Source organism: Chiloscyllium plagiosum, chromosome 7, assembly GCF_004010195.1.
Source record: "Chiloscyllium plagiosum isolate BGI_BamShark_2017 chromosome 7, ASM401019v2, whole genome shotgun sequence".
In the NCBI taxonomy this organism is placed as follows: domain Eukaryota; kingdom Metazoa; phylum Chordata; class Chondrichthyes; order Orectolobiformes; family Hemiscylliidae; genus Chiloscyllium; species Chiloscyllium plagiosum.
The window spans coordinates 66,448,304-66,470,875 of NC_057716.1; the positions used below are offsets into that span (position 1 = coordinate 66,448,304).

General features: G+C 40.0%; 1 protein-coding gene across 4 annotated transcripts in view; it reads right to left on the reverse strand.

Moving 5' to 3' along the window:
* The window catches only part of slc12a8 (solute carrier family 12 member 8), a 148,290-nt gene that overhangs the window by 28,820 nt on the left and 96,898 nt on the right, over window positions 1–22,572 (reverse strand). For all 4 annotated transcript variants that reach the window (XM_043693966.1, XM_043693963.1, XM_043693964.1 and 1 more), the window contains 2 exons: window positions 8,138–8,225; window positions 2,456–2,602 (listed from right to left, as the gene is read on the reverse strand). In XM_043693966.1, the coding sequence (XP_043549901.1) occupies window positions 2,456–2,602; window positions 8,138–8,225 (235 nt within the window). The remainder of the gene's footprint in view (window positions 1–2,455; window positions 2,603–8,137; window positions 8,226–22,572) is intronic.

The following is a 22,572-nucleotide window of genomic DNA, read 5'->3' on the forward strand; positions in this document are numbered from 1 at the left end:
AAGACATCCAGCACTTCCTTCTCTGTAATCTGGACATTTTGCAAGATGTCACCATTTATTTCCATATATTCTATATCTTCCATATCCTTTTCCACAGTAAATACTGATGCAAAATATTCATTAAGTATCTCCCCCATTTTCTGTGGCTCCACACAAAGGCCGCCTTGCTGATCTTTGAGGGGCCCTATTCTCTCCCTAGTTACCCTTTTGTCCTTAATATATTTGTAAAACCCCTTTGGATTCTCCTTAATTCTATTTGCCAAAGCTATCTCATGTCCCCGTTTTGCCCTCCTGATTTTGCCCTCTTAAGTATACTCCTACTTTCTTTATACTGTTCTAAGGATTCATTCGATCTATCCTATCTATTCCTGACATATGTTTCCTTCTTTTTCTTAACCAAACCCTTAATTTCTTTAGTCATCCAGCATTCCCTAAACCTACCAGCCTTCTCTTACACCCTGACAGGAATATACTTTCTCTGGATTCTTGTTATCTCATTTCTGAAGCCTTCCCATTTTCCAGCCGTCCCTTTACCTGCGAACATCTGCCTCCAATCAGCTTTCAAAAGTTCTTGCCTAATACCGTCAAAATTTGCCTATTGGATAATTGTTCTATTGGATTATTAAAGTATGCAGGATATACATAAAAAGTGCATAGAATAATTACTGTCGAGCTGCTCGGAACCGTTAATACACCTGTCAAAGTCAGCTATCTAAACTGTCAGAAGGACCTATCAAAAACTATACAAAGGATTTTACCATGTTTAAATAATTGGAAAAAATGTATTTGAATGTGTTAAAAAACTATTTGCTTGCTATTTCACTCAGACTATCAGCATTGGATTACTGCTGCATGATTGATTTCACAACCATCCAGTGCTGATGCATGGTGCCTTCTGTTTCATTGTTTGATCACCAGCTATAAGTGTTTTTTACTCTTTGATGGGACTGTGATTTCCAATATTGTTGCACTTGACTTGTTTCTAGTTATATGACTATATGTTGTTGAAGGAACGTAAATAGGCTTTTATGAATACGTGTGTCTTTCACTATAGTGCAATCTGCAATACACACTTATCTAATTTGTGCAGGGATTCTGAAGTCTGTCTATGGTGGAGTTGGCAAATAAAGGGGAAAGTTTTGTGCTTTTGGGGACATGTGTTGTAATGAGTTGGCTTGAAGTTGGCTTGGAGGCTACAAAGGACCACTGGCTTGGATAGAAGGGCACAGCTTGGCATGGGGATTATAAAGTGTAATGAAGGGAATAGTTGAGCATGAGGATGTGAGGGGCAAGGGGTTGGGGAGAACCCAAGAGACGTGCAGGGCTGAAGGCTGGAGAATTCTTCTTTTATTCTTTCTTTTTTAAATACTGAATCCTTGAGGCAGGTCTACTCATCAGCTCACCTCCACACCCACCAATCTTAACAGTTCTTCTACAGTTGACTGCCCAAACGTTTGAAGGAGTCACCTTCCCAAGAACCAAATATTAAAAGTACAGGCAGCTCTTTTATAGATTGGGTTCACAAAATTGAGAGTTCTCCTGACCCGGTACACACAACTTGGGAATGAACTCAGAATAAAGTGATGAGATTTCCTAGGCCACATATCACAGGAAAATAATGTTACAAATATTATCAGCATATATGCTTGCCATGTAAACCTGTAGACAAACACGACAAAATACTCCAAAGTCAACAATTTCCTGAATAAAAGACACAATGTTAACTAATTACATTCATATAATTAGAACATCAGGAAGGTACTAGAGTGCAGAGCCTCCTCTTAATTCTCGCACTCAGCAGTAAATGGAATACTGACATTGACAATTATTTATATTCTTGGTGATATGTGTTCTAATGAGTCACAAAGCTAAAGATCTAAGGTCTAATTTATAAGAAAGTCTACACCATAATACACTGACTAAGAGAAATCATTTCCACAATAGATTCAGAACACAAATGAGAAAGTGCTTGCTCTTGCTGACATCTAAATTGATATGGTACTGGCCTTCACAGAATACTGAGAGCCTTCTTCAAAAAAGACTTATTTGTCGGACTTCATGGATAAGCATCATCATTGCTCTTTCGAATGGAGCTGTCCATATTTACATGCTGTTGTGGCCACTTTCTCCTTACACCAGCAGTGGGACAGGATTATTTGGATAAACAGCAAAGCATCTTGGGATGAATAACCAATGTTCACTTTTGTTTTTATCAGCATGTTATGCAGGATACAGCAAATATTTTGCAACATTCTGCATAACAACTATATTGCCCAAAGACCAATGATCCTATGTCAGAGCCACATTTTTTTAGCCCATAGCCAATATTGTACCCTTTAATAACCTCAACACTTTGCTTGTGAAGTTATCTGCATAATGTACTTGCCTACATAATTCTGTGAATCTACAGTTCTCATAAACTATTTAGATTACTATAGTAATGGGTCATACTCACCCCACTGCCCAAGCACCCAAGGACGGGTATCACCTTTTCTTGAGCAATGCATTGAAGGATTCTAGGTGCACCATAAAGACCTCCCATACAGGAAGCTAATGATGAAATATACAGCCCTAATAACCAGAGGAATCCCACCAAGGCAACCTACAACACAAGAATAAGTTCATGCTATAGGTTAACTATATAATTATGCCAAGCATTTTCTGCATCTCTTTGAATGGACCTCCATTGTTAGACACATAATTTGCACACAATTATATGCAAATAAATTTGAACATGCGGCAAAATTCAAAGACTAGTCTGTCCCACAATAAAGCATCATAAGAGCATTCAAGATTTTGATAAAGATGATTAATTGCCATTCTCTTTTCAAATATCATGGAGGCTTCAAGCTCTATCAATTTATATCCTAAAGTGCTCCATAGGAGCATTATAAAATAAAATTTGAAACTAATCCACAAAATGATATGTTGAACCAGGTGACCAATGGCTCAGTTAAAGAGAAGCATCCTTGTTGGACCCTTAAAGAAAACAAAAAGAGGTGAAGGAGGAGTGAGGTTTAGCAAGGCAATCCCAAAGCCTGTGGCAGAGGAAGCAGAAACCATGGTCATAATTGGAAGGGTAATTAAAATAAGCAATATTCAAAACTAAAACAAAGAACTATGGATGCTGGAAATCTGGCCAAGGTTAGAGATATCTCAGAGGATTGTAGAGCTGGAGAAGATCCCAAAGATTGGGAGGGACAGGGACATGGATGGATTTATAAACATGAATCAAGATTGCAAGATCAATGTGTTCCCTAACCAAGAGTTAATGCAGCTTGGCAAAATCTACAGCTCGGAATCAGGCAAAAGAGTTTGGATGACCTCAAATTTTATTGTGGGAGGCTGGTCAGAGTGCATAAGGATAGTCCAAATGAGAGGCAAGAAAGGCATAGATGAGGACTTCAGGAGCATAAAGCAGATTAGGACCAAAGTCAAAAACATTATGGAGATGGAAATAGGCAGCTTCACTAATGGTGCAGACACATGATTGGAAGTTCAACTCATGATCAAATATGGACTCAAGGTGTGGTTCAGCCTCAGGTAATAATGGGAAAGGCATAGAGTCAGTTGCTGGAGAATAAATTTTATAGCTGGAATTGGGGACAATGGTTTTAGTGTTCTTTCATGGGATGAGTGTGCACTAGCAAGGCCAGCATTTATTGACTATGCCTAAATGCCCTTCAGGTGGTGATTGTGAGCCAACGTCTTGAATGAGCGCAGTTCATCTTGAATAGATGCACTCACGATGCCATTCCAGATGGAATGCCAGATTTACGACCCAGTGATATGAAAGGACCAGCGATATAGTTCCAGGAAGAATGGTGTGTGATTAGGATGGAAATTTCCAGAATGTGGCATTCCTCAGCAAACTCTGCCCTTGTCCTTCTGGGTGGTAGAGAATATAGGTTTGGAAATGCTATTCGATGTGGCTGGTGAGTTGCTGCAGTGAATCTTTTAAGAGGTACACATTGCTGCCACTGTATACAGCTTACCAAGTGAGTGAAGATTTAAGATGGTTGATTGACTGCAACTAAAGCAAATTGCTTTTTCCTGGATAGTGTTGAGAGTAAATCTACATCGGACATGTGGGAGTATTTCAAATGGCAGTTGATAAGAGTTCATGAGCGGCACATTCCTGCGAGAATGAAGGATAGGTGTGGCAAGTTATGTGAATATTGGATGACCAGGGATATTATAGCCTTGGTCAGAAAGAAAAAAAAAGCATACGTAAGGTCTGGGAGGATAGGAACTGATGAAGCCCTTGAAGTATATAAGGAAAGAACTTAAACAAGGAATTGGAAGGGCTGAAAGGGGCCATGAAAATTCATGAGCAAACAAGATTAAGGAGAATCCCAAGTTATAAAAAGCAAGAGGGTAGCCGGGGAAGGGTTGGCCCACTCAAGGACAAAGTAGGGAAACTACGTGTGGAGGCAGAAGGGGTAGGTGAGGCCCTAAATGAATACTTTGTGTTGGCATTCACCAAAGAGAAGGAATTGATGGAGGATAATCTCAGGGAAGGGAGTGATGAGTTTCTAAGCCAAATTGCTATTAAAAAGGAAGAGATGTTGACAGTCATAAAAAAGTATTAAAGTAGATAATTCCCCGGAACCTGATGGGATCTATCTCAGATTATTGAGGGAAGCAAGAGAACAAATTGCTGGAGCATTGACACACATTGTTGTACCCTCTTTGGCCATAGGTGAGGTCTGGAGAATAGCCAATATTGTCCCATTGTTTAAGGGTAGCAAGGATAATCCTGCAAATTACAGCCCTGTAAGTCTCATGTCAGTGGTAGGGAAATTATTGGAAAAGATTCTCAGAGACAAGATCTATATGCATTTAGAAGCAAATGGACTTATTAGCAATAGACAGCCTGGTTTTGTGGAGGGGAGGTCATTCTTCACTAACTTGATGGAGTTTTTTTGAGGAGGTGAGGAAGACATTTGGAATGGAGGATTGTGACTAGTGGATCAGTGCTGGGACCTCTGCTGTTTGTGGTCGAAATAAATGTATGGAATGCTTGTCTTCATTGAAGGGGCATTGAGTAGAAGAATAGACGAGTTATACTGTAGATTTACAGAACTTTAGTTTGGCCACATTTGGAGTATTGCATACAGTTCTGGTCACCACACTACCAGAAGGATGTGAATGCTTTGGGAAAGAGTACAGAAAAGGTTCACAGGATGTTGCCTGGAATGGAGAAGGAGACTGGTGGATAGACTAGATTTGTTTTCACTGCAACACAGGAGGTTGAAGGACGACCTGATAGATGTTTATAAGATTGTGAATGGCTCAGAATGGAAAGTATGAGTTTTTTTTTCCCAGGGTGAAGGGTTCAATTACTAGGGGACACAGGTTCAAGATGCAAGGGGAGAGTTTAAAAGAGATGTGGGAGGCATGTTTTTCACACAAAGGTTGGTGAGTGCCTAGAAAGCATTGCCAAAGATGGGGGAAGGAGACACAAGAAGCACCTGGACGAATACATGATTAGGAAGGGAACAGAGGGATATGGATCCTGCAAGTGAAGGCAGTTTTAGTACAGAAGGGCAAAATGTGTTAGTGCAGGCATGGAGGTCCAAAGGGCCTGTCCCTGTGCTGTACTGTTCTTTGTTCTTTGAGTTCAAAAAGTATGGCAGTGGAAAGGACAGTAGGCCAGTCAGCATCTGAAGAGCAGGAGAGTCGACATTTTGGGCATAAGCCCTTCATCAGGAATGTTCTTTGAGTGCTAATCGAACAAGGGAGTAAGAGTAGACCATCCAACTTCTCATTTCCCTCGATATCATTAATTTCCAGAAATCTATCAATCACGATCTTGAACGTATTCCATGACTGATCCTCCACAGTTGGAGCTTCACTCATTTAGGTGAGTATAAAATATTCCAACTTACTCTTACCTTGTACCTTGCAAATCATGGACTGACTTTAGTGATTCAGGAGACCAGTTATTTGTTGCATCATTTCCAGCCTCTGACTTGCTATTGTAGTCACAGCATTTATCTGGCCTTGTAGATTTACACATGCATGGTGTTTCCAAATGTTATTGTGAAGAGGTAGTATTTTAAAGTATATTGCAAATGGATTAAGAATGAAATGAGAAAAAAATGTTCACACAGTGTGTGGTTGAAGTCTGGAATGCACTACCTGAAAATGTGGTGGAGACAGTTCAATTGATACCTTCAAAAGGTCTTTGGATAGTTATTTGCCTGGAAATAATGCGCAAGGATATGAAGTAAAGGCAGGAGGTTGGTATTAGATAATGACACTCATTTGAATAGCCAGTGCAGGCATGATGGCCTCCTTCTGCACTGTAACAATTCTGTGATTCTATGATGTAGATGAGAAATAGGATTAGAATTGTTCAAGTTAAAATGTAAACTTACTGCAGTCTGGAACAAAAACAGAAATTGCTGGAAAAACTCAAAAGGTCTGGCAGCAGACCCTTCCTCAGAACTGGACCCAAAAATGTTAAGTCTGATTTCTCTCCATAGATGTTGCCAGACCTACTGAGCTTTCCCAGCAATTTATGTTTCTGTTTCTGATTTTCAGTATTCACCGACTTTCAGTTTTTATTTAGGAGATTGTATAAGTAGAAGAATTAGGTAAGAGAACTGGGTTCTGCCAGAGGCTAGGACGGAAGCAAAAATGTGTTGGTGGCAGCAGTGCTGACATCAAATTCACAACACGAAGCTAAAGTCAGAAAGATGGAAGGTAAAGTGAGAATGAACCAGGATGCAGAAATAGGATACAGCTGCAGTGGAACTAGGAGCTATGGATTGGATGAGTTTGCATTATCAGCTCAGTCTATTAAAACAACAAAATAGATTAGCATCACATAATATTAAGGTGGAGGTTCAGTGATAAGAATTAAGCCACAAAATTAAATGCTAAATTTAGGTTGACAAAAATAGCATCATTAAAAGTAAATCAATGTTGAAAATGTCATGCCAGAAAAATAATGAATTGGTCAACAGTCAAAATGAATTGCTACAGGATATGAAGCATTACATTTAAACAATTTTTATCATATGCAAGATCATTGACACATTTTAGATCCTGCTGACTTGAATAAACAAACTGAGAACAGACAAATGTAGAGGTTATTTAATAACTAAATACGACCAAAACATTAAAATGTTAAAGGATATTGGTTACTAAAATCAAATGTACTTGACAGCAGAAACTAACATTTGCTTTACCCTCAGGTCTACAATTTTATTTTGTTTAAGCCTCTTTGATGATTGTTATCATTTATTGCTGACCATGACTTTACTCTCACCAAGCTCTATTCATCCAGCTGGATTAGCAGCATCTCAAATTTTAAAATTCTCTGAAAATAATCCTTCCGTGCCCTGATTTCTCCATAACTCTATAATTTCTTCCAAATCCAAGGACCTCCAAGATATATTTATATCCTTAATTTCAGTCTCTTAACTATTCCTGATTTTAATGACGCCACAATTGATGTCTTCGCCTTCAATTCCAAGGGCCCTTAACAATCGAATTCCTTCCCAAGACCTCTCTGCAACTTTACCTGGCTTACTTTCTTTAAGATGTTCCTGAATTCAAAATTCTTTGACCAAAGTTTTGGTCTAATATTCTGATATTCCCAATATTACCTGATGTTGCTTGGTGTCAAGTTTTGCCTTAAACGTTTTCTGTAAATAGTACAGATCTTATAACATCAAATGCAAGATGTTATTGCTTTTAATGGTATAAGGATATAGTATGGACTTCACAAGCATTTCTGCCATTGTCTTAGGAAGTTGTACTAACTAGATATTACACTAGAGATTGAAGGAACCCAGTGGAAGCAAGTTTATGCCTGCAAAATTAAATATTTAGATAAAACCTTGTTCGTTTTGTAATATTAACATGCTGAATTGAACCATCTAGAATACTAAGGAAATTGACCACATAATAAAATATGGAACAGTTCTGAAAGTCTTTTCATTCACACTGAAATGAGGAAACAGTAGCCAGTAATAGCTTAAGAAATTGCTTCACAGAATCTTGCTTTAAGAACGTATTTCAATATTTGCATCACTATGGTAAAATTACATTAATCAGTTCAGGTTTCATATGAAAATTCCTGAAGCAGGAAACTTAGATTAATTGAAACAACACAGATACTTGCCTTTTCAGCTATCATGAAATCATATCTGAGTGCCTCCCTTGTACACACAGCTCCCAGCAAGAAAACAAACACTAAATACAGGAACCACCTGCAATGTAACAACATGGCATACAAATTAATTATTTTATATTTCAGCCCCTTAATTAAGTTGTATTTATTAAAAAAGCAAGTTATAATATAAGTAACATGTCATGGTTTAGCAGTACAGAACTTGAGATTTATGAAAAAGACACATTTTGTCCAAGCTGTTTGTGGTTTACACATTGGGATATTTCAAAAGAATACAAATTCAAGGGGAAAGCTAAACTAAATTCATATTGGATGAGAGGAAAATGTTAATTGGTTGGAAAAAAGCTTTGATTGGTGGAGGTGTTGCCATACTGAATGCATCAATTAACACTGATTGACAGTTAATAGCCAGGCTTTAATAATTTTAATCCAGGCAGGTCGACTCTCCTTGGTCAGGCGATTGCCATGAGAAATGAACCAGCAGATAGCTGTCATCTATTTTGTTGAGTTGATACCAGCGCCAGTGTGTACATTCCTTCTGTCTGCAAAGAACAGGGCCTTGTGCATTAATGTATATAGCTCCCAGAACCCTGATAAGATTAGATTAGATTAGATTAGATTAGATTCTTACAGTGTGGAAACAGGCCCCTCGGCCCAACAAGTCCACACTGACCCACCGAAGCGCACCCACCCAGACCCATTCCACTACATTTACCCTTGCACCTAACACTACGGGCAATTTAGCATGGCCAATTCACCTAACCTGCACATTTTTGGATTGTGGGAGGAAACCGGAGCACCTGGAGGAAACCCATGCAGACACGGGGAGAATGTGCAAACTCCACATAGTCAGTCGCCTGAGGCGGGAACATGCAACACTGTGAGCCTGACTGACAATCCTAATTCCTAAACCTAAATTGGTTGTCAGCATAATTCTTGAACTTTCAGGATGTTGTTGCCCAATTGTAGAATCATATCTAATGTTAGTCACTGTGCTGAGATTTTTGCAGCCGCAGTTTGTTCAGGTACAGTTAGTATCTTGCTTGTTGTGAATAGCTGAAGGGGCACACTGTTTGATATGATCCAGCAGTCTTTGGACTGAATGATCTACATACATGAACTACACCGACATTGAAATTCATATACAACATTACTCATTTGTGTAATAGGCGGTCTGGAGAGCCACATCCAGTTCAAATACCTTGCTACTGCATGGTAAGAACCGGAACAAACTAACTTTGCCTGTTGCTCAAACTGTCAAAATTCTTTATACTTCTAGACTAATTTGCGATAGACCGGGTATTTCTCAGGACCAACAGTGACCACTTTAGAGTCCTCCATGAGTTTACATGATATACAGTAAGAAAGGATTTAAAATCAGGGTAGCCATTATCCTGCAGGAAAGCTTCGATGTACCCTGTTTCAACCTCAAGTTTTACCAAATGGCTCAGGCCCTATTTATAATGTTTCTAATAAAGCGAAATGATCCATTTGCATTGCTTCAACAGATGATCACACCAAAACCATTTAAAATACACCCACATTATAAACTCACTTAAACAGAAGCGATCAGGCAACGCATTTAATGATGCCACTAAACACATAATAAATCTCTTTGACCACATACTAACTAAAGATGAGGAGTTTGTCCTTTCATTTGGTTTCAATTTTGGTGTGTCTTCACTCCACATCAAACAGTAAGAGTTTGAACGCTGTCTAGACATCCCTCCGCTAACCAGTGTTCACTGAAAACAGCAACTTTTTGTCTCGCAATCTAGCATGTGCATATTGCAGGATTCCAAATAACTTGTCCAATTCTGACATGAAACTGGAATGTCTGGCAGATTGTGATGTCTCAAACCCAATATGGACCTATATATCTAAAGGAACAGTTATAGTCACCCATGACATGCACAAGGAGATCAACAAAATTAACACCATTCTAAACGACATATCCAAATTTGTATCCATTAGACTAGCTTCTCAACAGACCAGACAGCCTTACTCAAAAGCAAAAGCAAAAAGTTTATGGACTTGAATAAGATCACTCAGCTGCTGGGTAACTAATACGATAGGGTTTTTCCTCAGGAGTCACTGTGGCTGTCTGAGTTCAGATTGCCCAAAACACACAAAAAATGATGCCTTTTTATGCTTTATCTTTTCTCTGCTTTTTCTACACAACATGAACTAGCCTAATGGTCAAGTGAATGGCTACAACTAGCTTTGAGCAAGTTCTCCATTCACAGTGGAAGATTGCTTCGCATCTGCAAAGGATGCACAGGACTTGCATATTGATAGCAATGCAGTACCAATGCTCTTATTTAGCTCCACTAGCCTATTCACCAATGTACCACTCAATGAAGCCATAGACATGCCCATCTCAGCATCATGACAATCTAAACCTGTTACCACAATCTGAATCAGTCTTCACCGAAATAATGAACTCAGCAATTCACACAGTTGAGTTCAGATTTAACAACACCATGTATATCCAAATAGATAGCATTACCATAGGATGCCCACTAGTCCAGCAAACATTCTTGTTCAGTCCCCTGAGAAATGTGTATTCAATGTAATGACACCTAATCTCTTATCCTTTGCATATTTCTGATAAGTGGATGATATGTTTGCTACATTTGATTCTGCAGCAGTATATAAGAATTTCCTCCTGGCAGGCTCAAATTAGTGCATGAAATGGAGCAATTGAATAAGATCCCTTTCCTCAAAGTCCTAGTTGAGAAATCAGCTGGAGCACGGTGCCTCTACTACTGTCTATGTACCACAAACTTTACTGGTCAGTGCAACACAGTGGATTCTTACAGTTTCATGTTCTACGATTGACAATGTAAATAGGGCCTGAACCACTTGTTCACCAGTCAAGCTTGATACTGAAATAGAGCACTTCAAAGATATCATCCAGGATGATGGCTACCCTGATCAGACCATTTCCCATTATATAGCACACAAGCTTATGTAAAGCTCAGAAGTTAGTTACTTTTGGTCCTGAGAAGTGGTTAATCTATCTCAGATTAGCCTGGAGAGTAAAGTGTCTCAAACATCTGAGCTAGCTATTTAATACAGTAACAACCAGCAGTTACAGGATGCAACAGTCAAGCCAAAAATACATTCTGCCTATCGCACAAATAAGTAATGCTGTGCATGAGTTTCATTCCTAATCTAAGTTCCCTCCAATTTTTTTTCTTTGTGGGCGGCATGGTGGCACAGTGGTTAGCACTGCTGCCTCACAGCGTCAGAGACCCGGGTTCAATTCCCGCCTCAGGCGACTGAGTGTGTGGAGTTTGCACGTTCTCCCCGTGTCTGCGTGGGTTTCCTCCGGGTGCTCCGGTTTCCTCCCACCATCCAAAGATGTGCAGGGTCAGGTGAATTGGCCATACTAAATTGCCTGTAGTGTTAGGTAAGGGGTAAATGTAGGGGTATGGGTGGGTTTCGCTTCGGCGGGTCGGTGTGGACTTGTTGGGCCGAAGGGCCTGTTTCCACACTGTAATCTAATCTAAATCTAAATCTAATCTAATCTTCTTTTGAGCGGATCGCCATTGTCCATGTATGTCCTGACTTCTGAAACCTGGAGTCAATGCCGATTGTCATGCACGGACCTTTGGAGTGGCAACACAACTATGCATCTTAGAGGGAACTATTGCTTCTTGTGCAGTGCCAGGTATGTAAGTTGTACATCCCAAAGTCTGGTGGATTCTATCAAATAGCATTGCCCCTTCAATCATTTGCAAAAGGCTAATTACTGACCATATTCAAGCAGCCTACATCTGCAAAGATCACAACACAATATCGAATATTAGATGTTATCCTGCACTTGGACAACATTTATTGGATAATCCTGAATGCACAAGGAATTACTCTGACAACCAATTTAGAATTCTAAGTCATAGAGTCACAGAGCTGAAGAGCATGGAAAAAAACCCCTTCAGCCCAATTCATCCATGCTGACCAGATATCCTCAATTAATCTCTCCCCATTTTCCAGTATTTGGCTCATATCCCTCTAAACCCCACCTATTCATATATCCATCCAGATGCCTGTTAAATGTTGTAATTGTACCAGCCTCCACCACCTCCTCTGACAGCTGGTTCCATACACGCACCACCCTCTGTGTGAAAAAGTTGCCCCATAGATCACTTTTAACTCTTTCCCCTCTCATCCTAAACCTATGCCCTCCAGATTTAGTCTCCCCTTTGCTGAGGAAAAGAAAATATGTGGAAGGAAAGCAGAGTCAAGTCAACTTTACATTGTAACATACTTGCATGTACTGTAAGATACATATATTAGTACATAGGGCCTCGATCTTTGTAGACAGAAAAAACAGATGCACACATTGCTCCTGTTTCAACTGAACAAAATTGGTGAGTTATTTGCTGGTTCATTTCTCAGGACAATGCTCTGACCAGAGTCAAGCTACCTGCTTTAAAATTTGAGTAAACCTGGTTATTAACTGTCAAATCAGCATCAATACAAGAATTTTCCATGGCAACTCCTCTACCAGGGTGCACTTTATAACCAATCTACACTCTCTTCTTATGCACTTTAAATGGAAGCTTTGCTCTTAAATTTGTATTGTTGCAAAATGTCCCGAGTGCAAAATGAAACGTTTCAACAAACATGTCTTTCTCGAAGTATTATTTTTTCAATATTGAATTGAACACATGAGCTTAATGCATTTAAGTGTTCATTTTATGATGATTAAATAATTAAGCACTTAATTGATAACGATGTCTTGATTTGTACTTTTCTGTAACCCATTCAATTGTTGGAGGTTTGCAGAAATCAGAACTATTGCTGAAAAGACCAAGCTGGTTGAAAGCTGAAAGAGTCCTTATGTGTTCAAAGCTTTTTTTAAAAAAGAATATAACCTTCTATATGCTTTTTCCAAGAGGTATTGAAGAATTTGAGAAAGGCTAATGTTATTAGCCTGTTCAATTTTTGTGTTTGTGTGTGCGGATGTGTGTGTACAACACTGCATGTGCCAACATGTGTGCATTTACATTTGTGTACTTATGGATGGAAATGAAACATGAATATAGAAAATGCGAAGACTAGGCAATTCAGCCCTTTCAGCCTGCTCACCATCCAATATGATCATGACCAATCATTCAACCATTCCCACGTTCTCCTCAGACCCTTTGATTTCTTTAGCCCCACAAACTATATGAAACTCCTTCTTGAAAATATTCAATGTTTTGGCCTCAACTATTTGCTGTGGCAGAGAATTTCATAGACTCACCATTCTCTGCGTGAAGAAATCTCTCCGCATCTTAGTCCTAAATGACCACATCATATCCTTGGATTGTAATCCCTGGTTCTGAACTCCCTGGTCAATAGGAATACACTCCCTGTCTAGTCCAGTTAGAATTTTAGAGGTTTCTATGAGACTCCCCCCTGATTTTTCTGCTTTCTCTTTTAAAATATATTTGCATCGATTTCCTTTATACATATTTCTGATACAGAGGTCATACAGCTCAGTTGTCTAGAAAGGTGGTTTGTGGCATAGCATGATGCCAAGAGTGTGGGTTCAATTCGCACACTTGCAGAGGTTACCATGAAGGACTCTTCTTCTCAACCTCTGCTCTTGCCTGAGGTGAGATGAACACTGGTTAAATCACCACCAGACATCTCTCTCTAATGGGACAGCAGGACTATGGCGACTTTACTATATATTTATAGGAGCATTATATTTAATATACACTTTCATAATTTTTTGACACCTTAAATGCCAGTTTCCTTTTAATTTTAATTTGCCTCATCCTTTTAGTCTCCACAACAAATACTTTTACAACTTCACCAAGCTGCTCTGTACTTAGCAATTCTGAATTAATGAACATTTATTCAACCAAACTGAGCTAGGTAATTTGAGTGCTGCTGGGATCAGCACCAATTCACAAACATTTAACATTGCATCAGGCAGCACGGTGGCTCAGTGGTTAGCGCTGCGGCTTCACGATATCAGGAACCCAGGTTCAATTCCAGCCTCAGGCGAAGTGCCGGTGGAGTTTGCACATTCTCCCTGTGTTTGCGTGGACTTCCTCTACAAGCTCTGGTTTCCTCCCAAAGTCCAAAGATTTGGAGGTTAGGTGGATTGGCTATGGGAGGTGCAGGGTTAAAGAGACTGGGTGGGTTTGGGAGGGATGCTCTTCAGAGGGTCGGTGTGGACGCGTTTGGCTAAATGGCCTGTTTCCACATTGTAGAGATTCTATGAATACTGATTTATAGCATAGATGATAACCAGGATGTAGATATTCACCTCAAGCACAGTTTATTTTGAAATCAGAATATGTTAAAGAATAAGAAATCCTTCCAATGAAACATCAATAGATAGTGATCAATATATATAGTAAACCTCCCCAACCCGCCGCAACCCTCTTAAATTAAAACCTTTTATATTGTTTCATTTTAATATTGGTTATTTAGTGTATAGAGGCATAGTGAAAAGCTTTTTCTTGTGAGCAATACAGCAGATCAAAGAGTTAAGTAGCATAGATAAGTAAATAATAGGTAAACAGCAGCAAAAACAAAAACACAGGTACAGGCTCAGTGGTTAGCGCTGCTGCCTCACAGAATCAGGGAACCAGGTTCAATTCCAGCCTTGGGCGAAGCCCTGTGTAGAGTTTTCACATTCTCAGCTAAGAGTTTCTGAGTCCATTCAGTATTCTAACACCAGTAGGGAAGAAACTGTTTCAAAACTGGCTGGTGCGTGTTTTCAGGTTTCTGTACCTTCTACCTGATGGCAGAGGTTGTAGAAAAACATTGCCAGGGTGGGATGGATCTTTGAGAATGCTGGCGGCCTTTCCTTGACAACGGGTCTGGTAGATAGATTTTATAGATGGGAGGTTGGCCTTTGTGATTGTCTGGACTGAGTTCACCACTCTCTGTAACCATCTCCAATCTTGAATGGTACAGTTGCCATACCAGGTAGTGATACATCCAGACAGAATGCTCTCGATGGCACACCTATAAAAGGTGGCAAGGGTATTCGCTGTAATGCCAAATTTCCTCAGCTGCCTGAGGAAGAAGAGACGTTGTTGGGCCTTTGTAACCAGTGCATCCACATGAAGAGTCCAAGAAAGCTTGTCGTGGATAACCACTCCCAGGAGCTTGATACTGTCCACTCATTCCACTTCTATGCTGTGAATGTGTAGGGGGGCATGAGTAACATCTCGCCAAAAGTCAATCATGAGTTCCTTGGTTTTGCCAGCATTGAGAGTTAGTTTGTTCTCAGTGCACCATTTTTCCAGGTCATCCACCTCCCGTCTGTAGTCCATTTCATAGCCATCTGGGATTCGACCAACTATGGTGGTGTCACCAGTGCACTTGTAAATGACATTAGTCTGGTATTTGGCAACACAGTCATGGGTATACAGTGAGTACAGTAGGGGGCTGAGTACACACCCCCTGGGCGGGGGGGGGTCCAGTGTTGAGTGTTAGTGAGGATGAAATATTGTCCCCAATCTTCACTGATTGTGGCCTGTGGGTCAGGAAACTGTGGATTCAGTTGCAGAGAGTGGGGCTTAGTCCAAGATCACTAAGTTTAGTAATCAGTCTCAAGGGGATAATAGTGTTGAAGGCTGAACTATAGTCATTGAGTAGGATTCTTGCGTAGCTGGTCTTGGTGTCAAGATGCTCTAGGGAAGACTGAAGGGCAAGTGATATGCCATCTGACGTGAATTTGTTGGTCCAATAGGCAGATTGGTGTGAGTCAATAGTAGTGGGAGGCTGGAGTTGATTAATGACCATGCTAAATTGCCCGTAGTGTTAGGTGCAGGGGTAAACGTAGGGGAATGGGTCTGGATGGGTGCACTTCGGCGGGTCGATGTGGACTTGTTGAGCCGAAGGGCCTGTTTCCACACCGTAAGTAATCTAAAAAAAAACTAATGCCATGACCAGCCTTTCAAAGCACTTCATGACCGTCAAAGTAAGGGCCACTGGGCAGTAGTCAGTGAAACATGCTGCAAGAGTCTTCTTAGGTACTGGGATGATGTTGGCCCTCTTGAAACAGGTAGGGACAGTGGCCTGTTACAGGGAGAGGTTGAAGATGTCAGAGAAGACCTCTTCCAGTTGATCTGCACATGCTCTGAGTGCACAGCCTCGTACTCAGTCCGGTCCCATCGCTTTCCTTGGATACACACGAAGAAAAACTGATCTGACCTCTGATGCAGTGACTGTTGGGATAGGTTCGGAAGGACTTATTGCAGAAATCTGCGCAAAGCCAGCATAGAAAGTGTTGAGACGATCTGAGAGGGATGTGTCATTGTCTGCTATCTTGCACTGTCTCTTTTTAGAACCTGTGATATCATTCAGTCCTTGCCATAGCCGTCGGGTGTCTGGGTCTCTAGTTTGGATCGGTATTGGTCCTTGGCTGTCTTAATGGCTCTGTGAAAGTCATACTTGGGTTCCTTTTATTTGAGTGGGTCTCTTGATCTGAAAGCCTCCCGCCTGTTTTTTTTTAAGCAGGTTCTGTATGTCCTGGTTCATCTAGGATTTCGTGTGGGGGAACACCCAGATTGACTTCCTTGGTATGCAGTCCTCCACACACTTGCTGATAAAGTCTGAGACTGTGTTGGCGTTCTCGTCCAAGGTACTGTTTGAACATGGCCCAATCAGCTGATTACAGACAGTACCAGAGTTGCTTCTCTGCCTCATCCGACCGGTACTGGACCTGTATCCGCGAGGGGGTCTCCTGCTTGAACTCTTGCCTGTAAACCGGTGGAAGAAACACGGCATTGTGGTCGGAGTTCCCGAAATGAGGGCAGGGGATGGAGCGGTAGGCATCTTTCACAGTGGACTCTTAATATAGTAGGCTTGTTTAAAAGTGGTTTTGTGTCATTTGAAGTAGCACCATGAGATCCAGTAAGAATTATTTTGGAGTGATCTCTTTTGCTTGACTCCAGCCTTTCCTGCTCTCTGACTCTCTATCCTGCAGCTAACTTTCTGGTACATGCTTTATCCCCTGGCCTGTCAGTTGAAACTGCTTCTGCTGCCTCATGCCACTCACAGTGAGAGTTCAAGAGGGAAACAATTGTCTGTCGGAGAGTTGGGAGGTTGGAGTGTGAGAGCGGCAGAGGTTTGGCAGTGAGAGGGTGTTTTAGGGAATGGGAGAATCTGTGAATTTTGAAGGTCAGCAGCAAGAGATTGAGTTAGTGAACAGGTGAGCCTGAGAGCTCAGTGGTTGCTAATGAGAGGAAGAACAAGGGAACAGCAAACCTCAATTTTTAAAAAAAGAGGTTTAGAGAGAGGAGCATGTAGCGATGGGGAGTTTCAAGAAGCAGCATGAGTTGGGAGCAGGAGAAAAGCAAAAGTTAGCATACTACTTCTTTATTTAGACATGTAGCAGCACTACTAAATAAAACACACATTTTGTCAAATCTTTTCATTGTCACTTGTCAAGCCATTTCAAACAAAGTACCAATTTAGAGGGAAAACAACATTTTATGCTGTACAAGAGGAAAGTGTTGACTAGTTGACAAGTGGAATTTAATTGGTAGAGATATTGTCATGAAGAGTGCTCTGATAGATGTCCCTTTTACATCCTGTTTTACCTAAGACCAATTCTACACAACGTGAATCAACAAAGTGGTTGTACAACTTGCTACAACCAAATTTGAGTACGTTTTCTACATATACAGGGAGGGACTTATTGATATCTGTGAAGACCATATAGAACTTGTATATTCACTGCACTGGATATAGGGATGAGATTTCCTCTGGCTGGGGGATCCAGGAAAAGGGATCACAACCTCAGGCTGTGCAGGAAGCCATTTTACACTGAGATGAGGAGCATTTTCTTCACTCTGTGAATGGTGAACCTGTGGAATTCTCTGCCATAGAAGGATGTGGAGACTAAGTCACTTAATATATTTAAGAAAGAACTATATAAATTTCATGAGGTTAAACATGTCAAAGGATATGAAGAAAGAGTGGGACTTGTTGTGTTGAGATAGATGATCAACCATGATCATGCTGAATGGCAGAGTAGTCTCAATAGCAGTTTCAATGTTTCCATGACATAATTAATGCAAGACAAAAAGCTTCAAAAATGAGCCCTTTTCCACAATTCTAAAAAAATTTGAGTTTTAAATATTATTTCATTTATCAATATAGCAGTTTTGCAATGTAAAGTATTTCAACTTCGATTATAATGTTTTAATGCTAGTTTTCTGATGACAAAGGTCCTCTAGAATTTAACTATAACTTAGGCATTGGTTTTATTGGGAAAAATCAAGTCATTAACAATGTACATTTCAGGATCACAACAATGACATTAAAGTGATAACTCACTGTACCTAAATTTGACTACTTTGTTATTAAAGTCAGTAGAAAACATATAGAATAAACCCAGTATTGTAGTGAAATCTGAAGCAGCAGTCTCCACCTGAACAGATGATTTTCAAATGTGCTTTGGATATCCATGGCATCTATTCAACAAAGTGAAATCTTTGACTTTTATGTGGTACAAAGTAGAGTATGCAGTAATGTATGATCACAAAATTATGTCAGCATGTAGTTTCTGTGGTGATACTACTTTTCAACATGTATTAACTTATTAAAGCTGCACAGTAAATCAGCCACCATTAAACATCAGATCAGATCAGATCAGAAATAAAGATCAGATACTGTTTCCTACCACTTTCTCAAAATCAGTTACAATTACAATCAAAAGATTACAACTATTTACTAGTGCAAACTAACATACCAACAGCAATCCTCAACATGACTGCCTCAGCTCTATACAAGGTATATGGACTCTGATTGCCAAAGGAGAAATAATTACAATATATACGGATGAAGTTAGATTAGTACAAATGTTGCTGACCTTCAAGAATAAGTGTTCAAGCTCAGAATATCCATCTCTGACAGAAACACTTACTGATTTTAATATCCTGTTTATTCTGGCAAGTTTGTGCTGGTGTGAATCCAGCACTGACTGCAAACTGCAATTCAGTGGACTCCATATTAAATCCCATATTCCATTCACAGTTGAGGTTTGGTTAAGAGACACGAATGCACACGAATGCTTTCCCATCTACCAAGATCTAATGTTTGTCCAATTTTGGGTGTTATGAAGCATAAATAGCAATGCAAGAACACACAAATGTTCCTTTCGCTTACTGACATTTGTTTTTAATTAATCTTGTTTATTAATCTAAAAGCAGTCTTATGTTTTGAGACCTGAGTTTTAACTGAAAGCCTTTAAAATTTCCACTAGAGATTATGTTTGAATTTTTAGAATTTTGTAGCCCCTACTAGAAAATGTGTTGTTTTATTTTGAATACAAGTTTGTACAACTTTGGGATGCAACTACAGACAATGCAAAGAGAATTGTGTTCTGTGGAGCCCACTGGAGCAGGCAAGATGGCAGGCATCACACTCAAGTAAGAACTGAGAAAAAAGCTGCATGTCAGGCACCCAATGACAGAAACATTGAGAGCTCAGCATCAAGGAGCCAGCAAATGGGAAAATCACTCATTAGTCACTATCATGCTGAATCGCACATAAATGAATTTCAATGAGATTTATTCTTGCCTCGACATGTTAGAGACATTGATACATGCCTCTCATGCCTTCAGTTACTAGTCCAGTGTTAAAGCATGACATGTATGTGTCTTCCATGATCCACTGAGAGATTCCTTTGTGCTCTGAGGAGACTGAGTCACAGGCACTGCTTTGAACTTAAGACATTTTCTCGATGTAAAAAAGCTGCTGACTGATGCTTTTGGGGCAGAGCCTCAGGCAAGAAATTCAGAATCCAAAGTATTGGGTCTAAAATTTAAAAGTACAGGCAACATCCACTCCATCCTTTGGAACTAAAGGGGATTTGCCAGCTAGACTGTGCATCTCAAACATGCTGAACCTGTTGATGCCACAGGATCATTTTAATGCAATGGCAAAAGAATGTTCTCATTGAATTTTGGAATGCATATTTCCAATTTTAACGTAGGTTGGCTGCCCTTATATATGATGACAGCCCTTGCCCATCAGATGATATCTGAGCTACCCCTAGCACATGATCCAGCAACTAGCCCATGTCACCTACATTCCTGAGGTCTCTGCCATGTAAGCTGATTGGGGATCTGGCATGAATACTTGGCAATGATTTCTAGACTTGCTGCAGGTATCACGATGAAATATTTGATGAACCTGATTCTAATAGTGGCTGCGATCAACAAATGATTCTGAGAAAACGAATTAGCTTGTCAAACCAGAAATTCTTCTTATCTGAGCAAGTGCTCTAGCCACTCTGAATTAAAAACAATTACAGTAATTTGTGTTTGAGTATTTGCATAAAAGGTGATGTATTTCAATCAACATCATCAACCAATGTTTTTATTGCCCTAATATTCTTTCTGGACCGATAAGAGCTTTCTTTGGAGAAAATAATGGAGGCCTGGCAAACACCGAGAGCTCTGTCATGATGTGCCAGACTATCTCCTATTTGATGCTGCTGCATGCACGCAGTCTTTCTCAGCAACTCACAAGACTCTAACTGCACTCTGCTCAGCATTATGGAATCTGCTAACATTGGCTGGAATATTCCATCAGTTTCCTAGAAATGTTGACAACTTGGAGGTCAAATTTGCTAAACATTATTGATTTTGGTTCCCAGCAGGCAGAGAGGCAGAAGCACTGTCACATTATCTATGGCATATAACCCTAAAGTTGTATATTTACATTTTTGGCCATGAAGAGGTACCTTCACAAGCAGATTTGCAAAGTTTGATCAGGTACATAAGTGCATTTGAAGTACGTAGGAACATATTGACCAAGATTTAGTTCAAAACAGGCACTAGCTTGCTTACTTGTGATTTGGAGATGCCAGTGTTGGACTGGGAGGTACAAAGATAAAAATCACAACACAACAGGTTATAACATCAGGTGGTTGTAGGAACAACACTCTGAAAGCTAGTGCTTCCAAATAAACCTGTTGGACTATAACTTGGTGTTGTGTGATGTTTAACTTACTTGGAGAGCCTACAGGATAGCAGACTTTGCAAATGCAACCTATTAAAGGACAAAATCACTTAATACGTACAATGTAAATACTTAAAAATTACTGGATTATTATTTCCAGATTAATTTGATTTTAGCTTTATGAACACACAGTATGCTACAAATTTCGGATTATGGGAAAGGTTAATAGACAGTATTAATTGTTTGAAAAATGGTCACTACCAGCATCAAGCCATTATATAGCCGTTGTTGCAAAAATAAATCTGAATTTACAAAATAATATTCGATGAATTAACAGCAATTCTAAAATCTATATCTGCATTGCATCAAAAATATATTTCAGGTCCCAATGTACATTACATAATGTAAAACAACAATGAACTTTGCAGGGCAGCATGGTGGCTCAGTGGTTAGCACTGCTGCCTCATAGCACCAGGGTCCCAGGTTCAATTCCAGCTTTGGGCAACTGTTCTGTATGGAGTTTGTACATTCTCCCAGTGTCTGCGCGGGTTTCCTCCGGGTACTCCGGTTTCCTCCCACAATCCAAAGATGTGCAGGTCAGGTCATGCCAAATTGCCCATAGTGCTAGGTGCATTAGTCAGAGGGAAATGGATCTGGGTGGGTTACTCTTCGGAGGGTCAGTGTGGACTTGTTGGGCCGAAGGGCCTGTTTCCACACTGTAGGGAATCTAATCTAATCTAAATGCACGCTCTGCTTTGCAACAAAGTGCGGACTTCATAAAACCGGAAACTGAGCAGCGTAAACAAGGATAACATCCATGGAGGCCTGTCTCCAGTAACAGAGCTGGCTAATGTATAATTAGTTATAACATGACAAACAATGCATCAAATTCATCCAAAAAGGGAGAATTCCCTTGCTCTGTTGGCGCTAAATAAATGTTTAATTTATATAAAGTCAAATCCAACAGTCCAGAAGTCATTGTTGAAAGGTTTATGAAATGAATATATACTCACAATTCAAGAATCACTAATTTTCTTTTGAAAATTCACATCTAGCTTAGGTTGTTTTAAAGAGGCCACATTTTTACTATTCAAAAAACTCTACTTTCAAAGTTATGCCCATTGAATGCACACTTTTATGCAGCTAGAATTGACTTCAGTTCTCAGATTATCATGTTGATTGTATATAATTTGACCATAATCAGTCACTAGGTTCATTTGACGCAGCTAAGATATGGGTGAAGGATGCTAGCATGTTTTCTGCTTTGGTGTGCTAGTTTGTATCTCATTTCAGCCCACACGGCTGTCTGGTAACAATGTGATCAAGACAACCAAATGTAAAAATTTCCCCCTGTCAGTACACAGCCTCTCCATTGGCAAGTCCTCAGCTGTGTCTCCATACAGCAACACTTAGAAACAGGGCCCTCATGGTTTCAGGCTAAATCTTCAGAGAATCAGACCCCACATATGCAGGCCCATTGGAGAGTGCACACC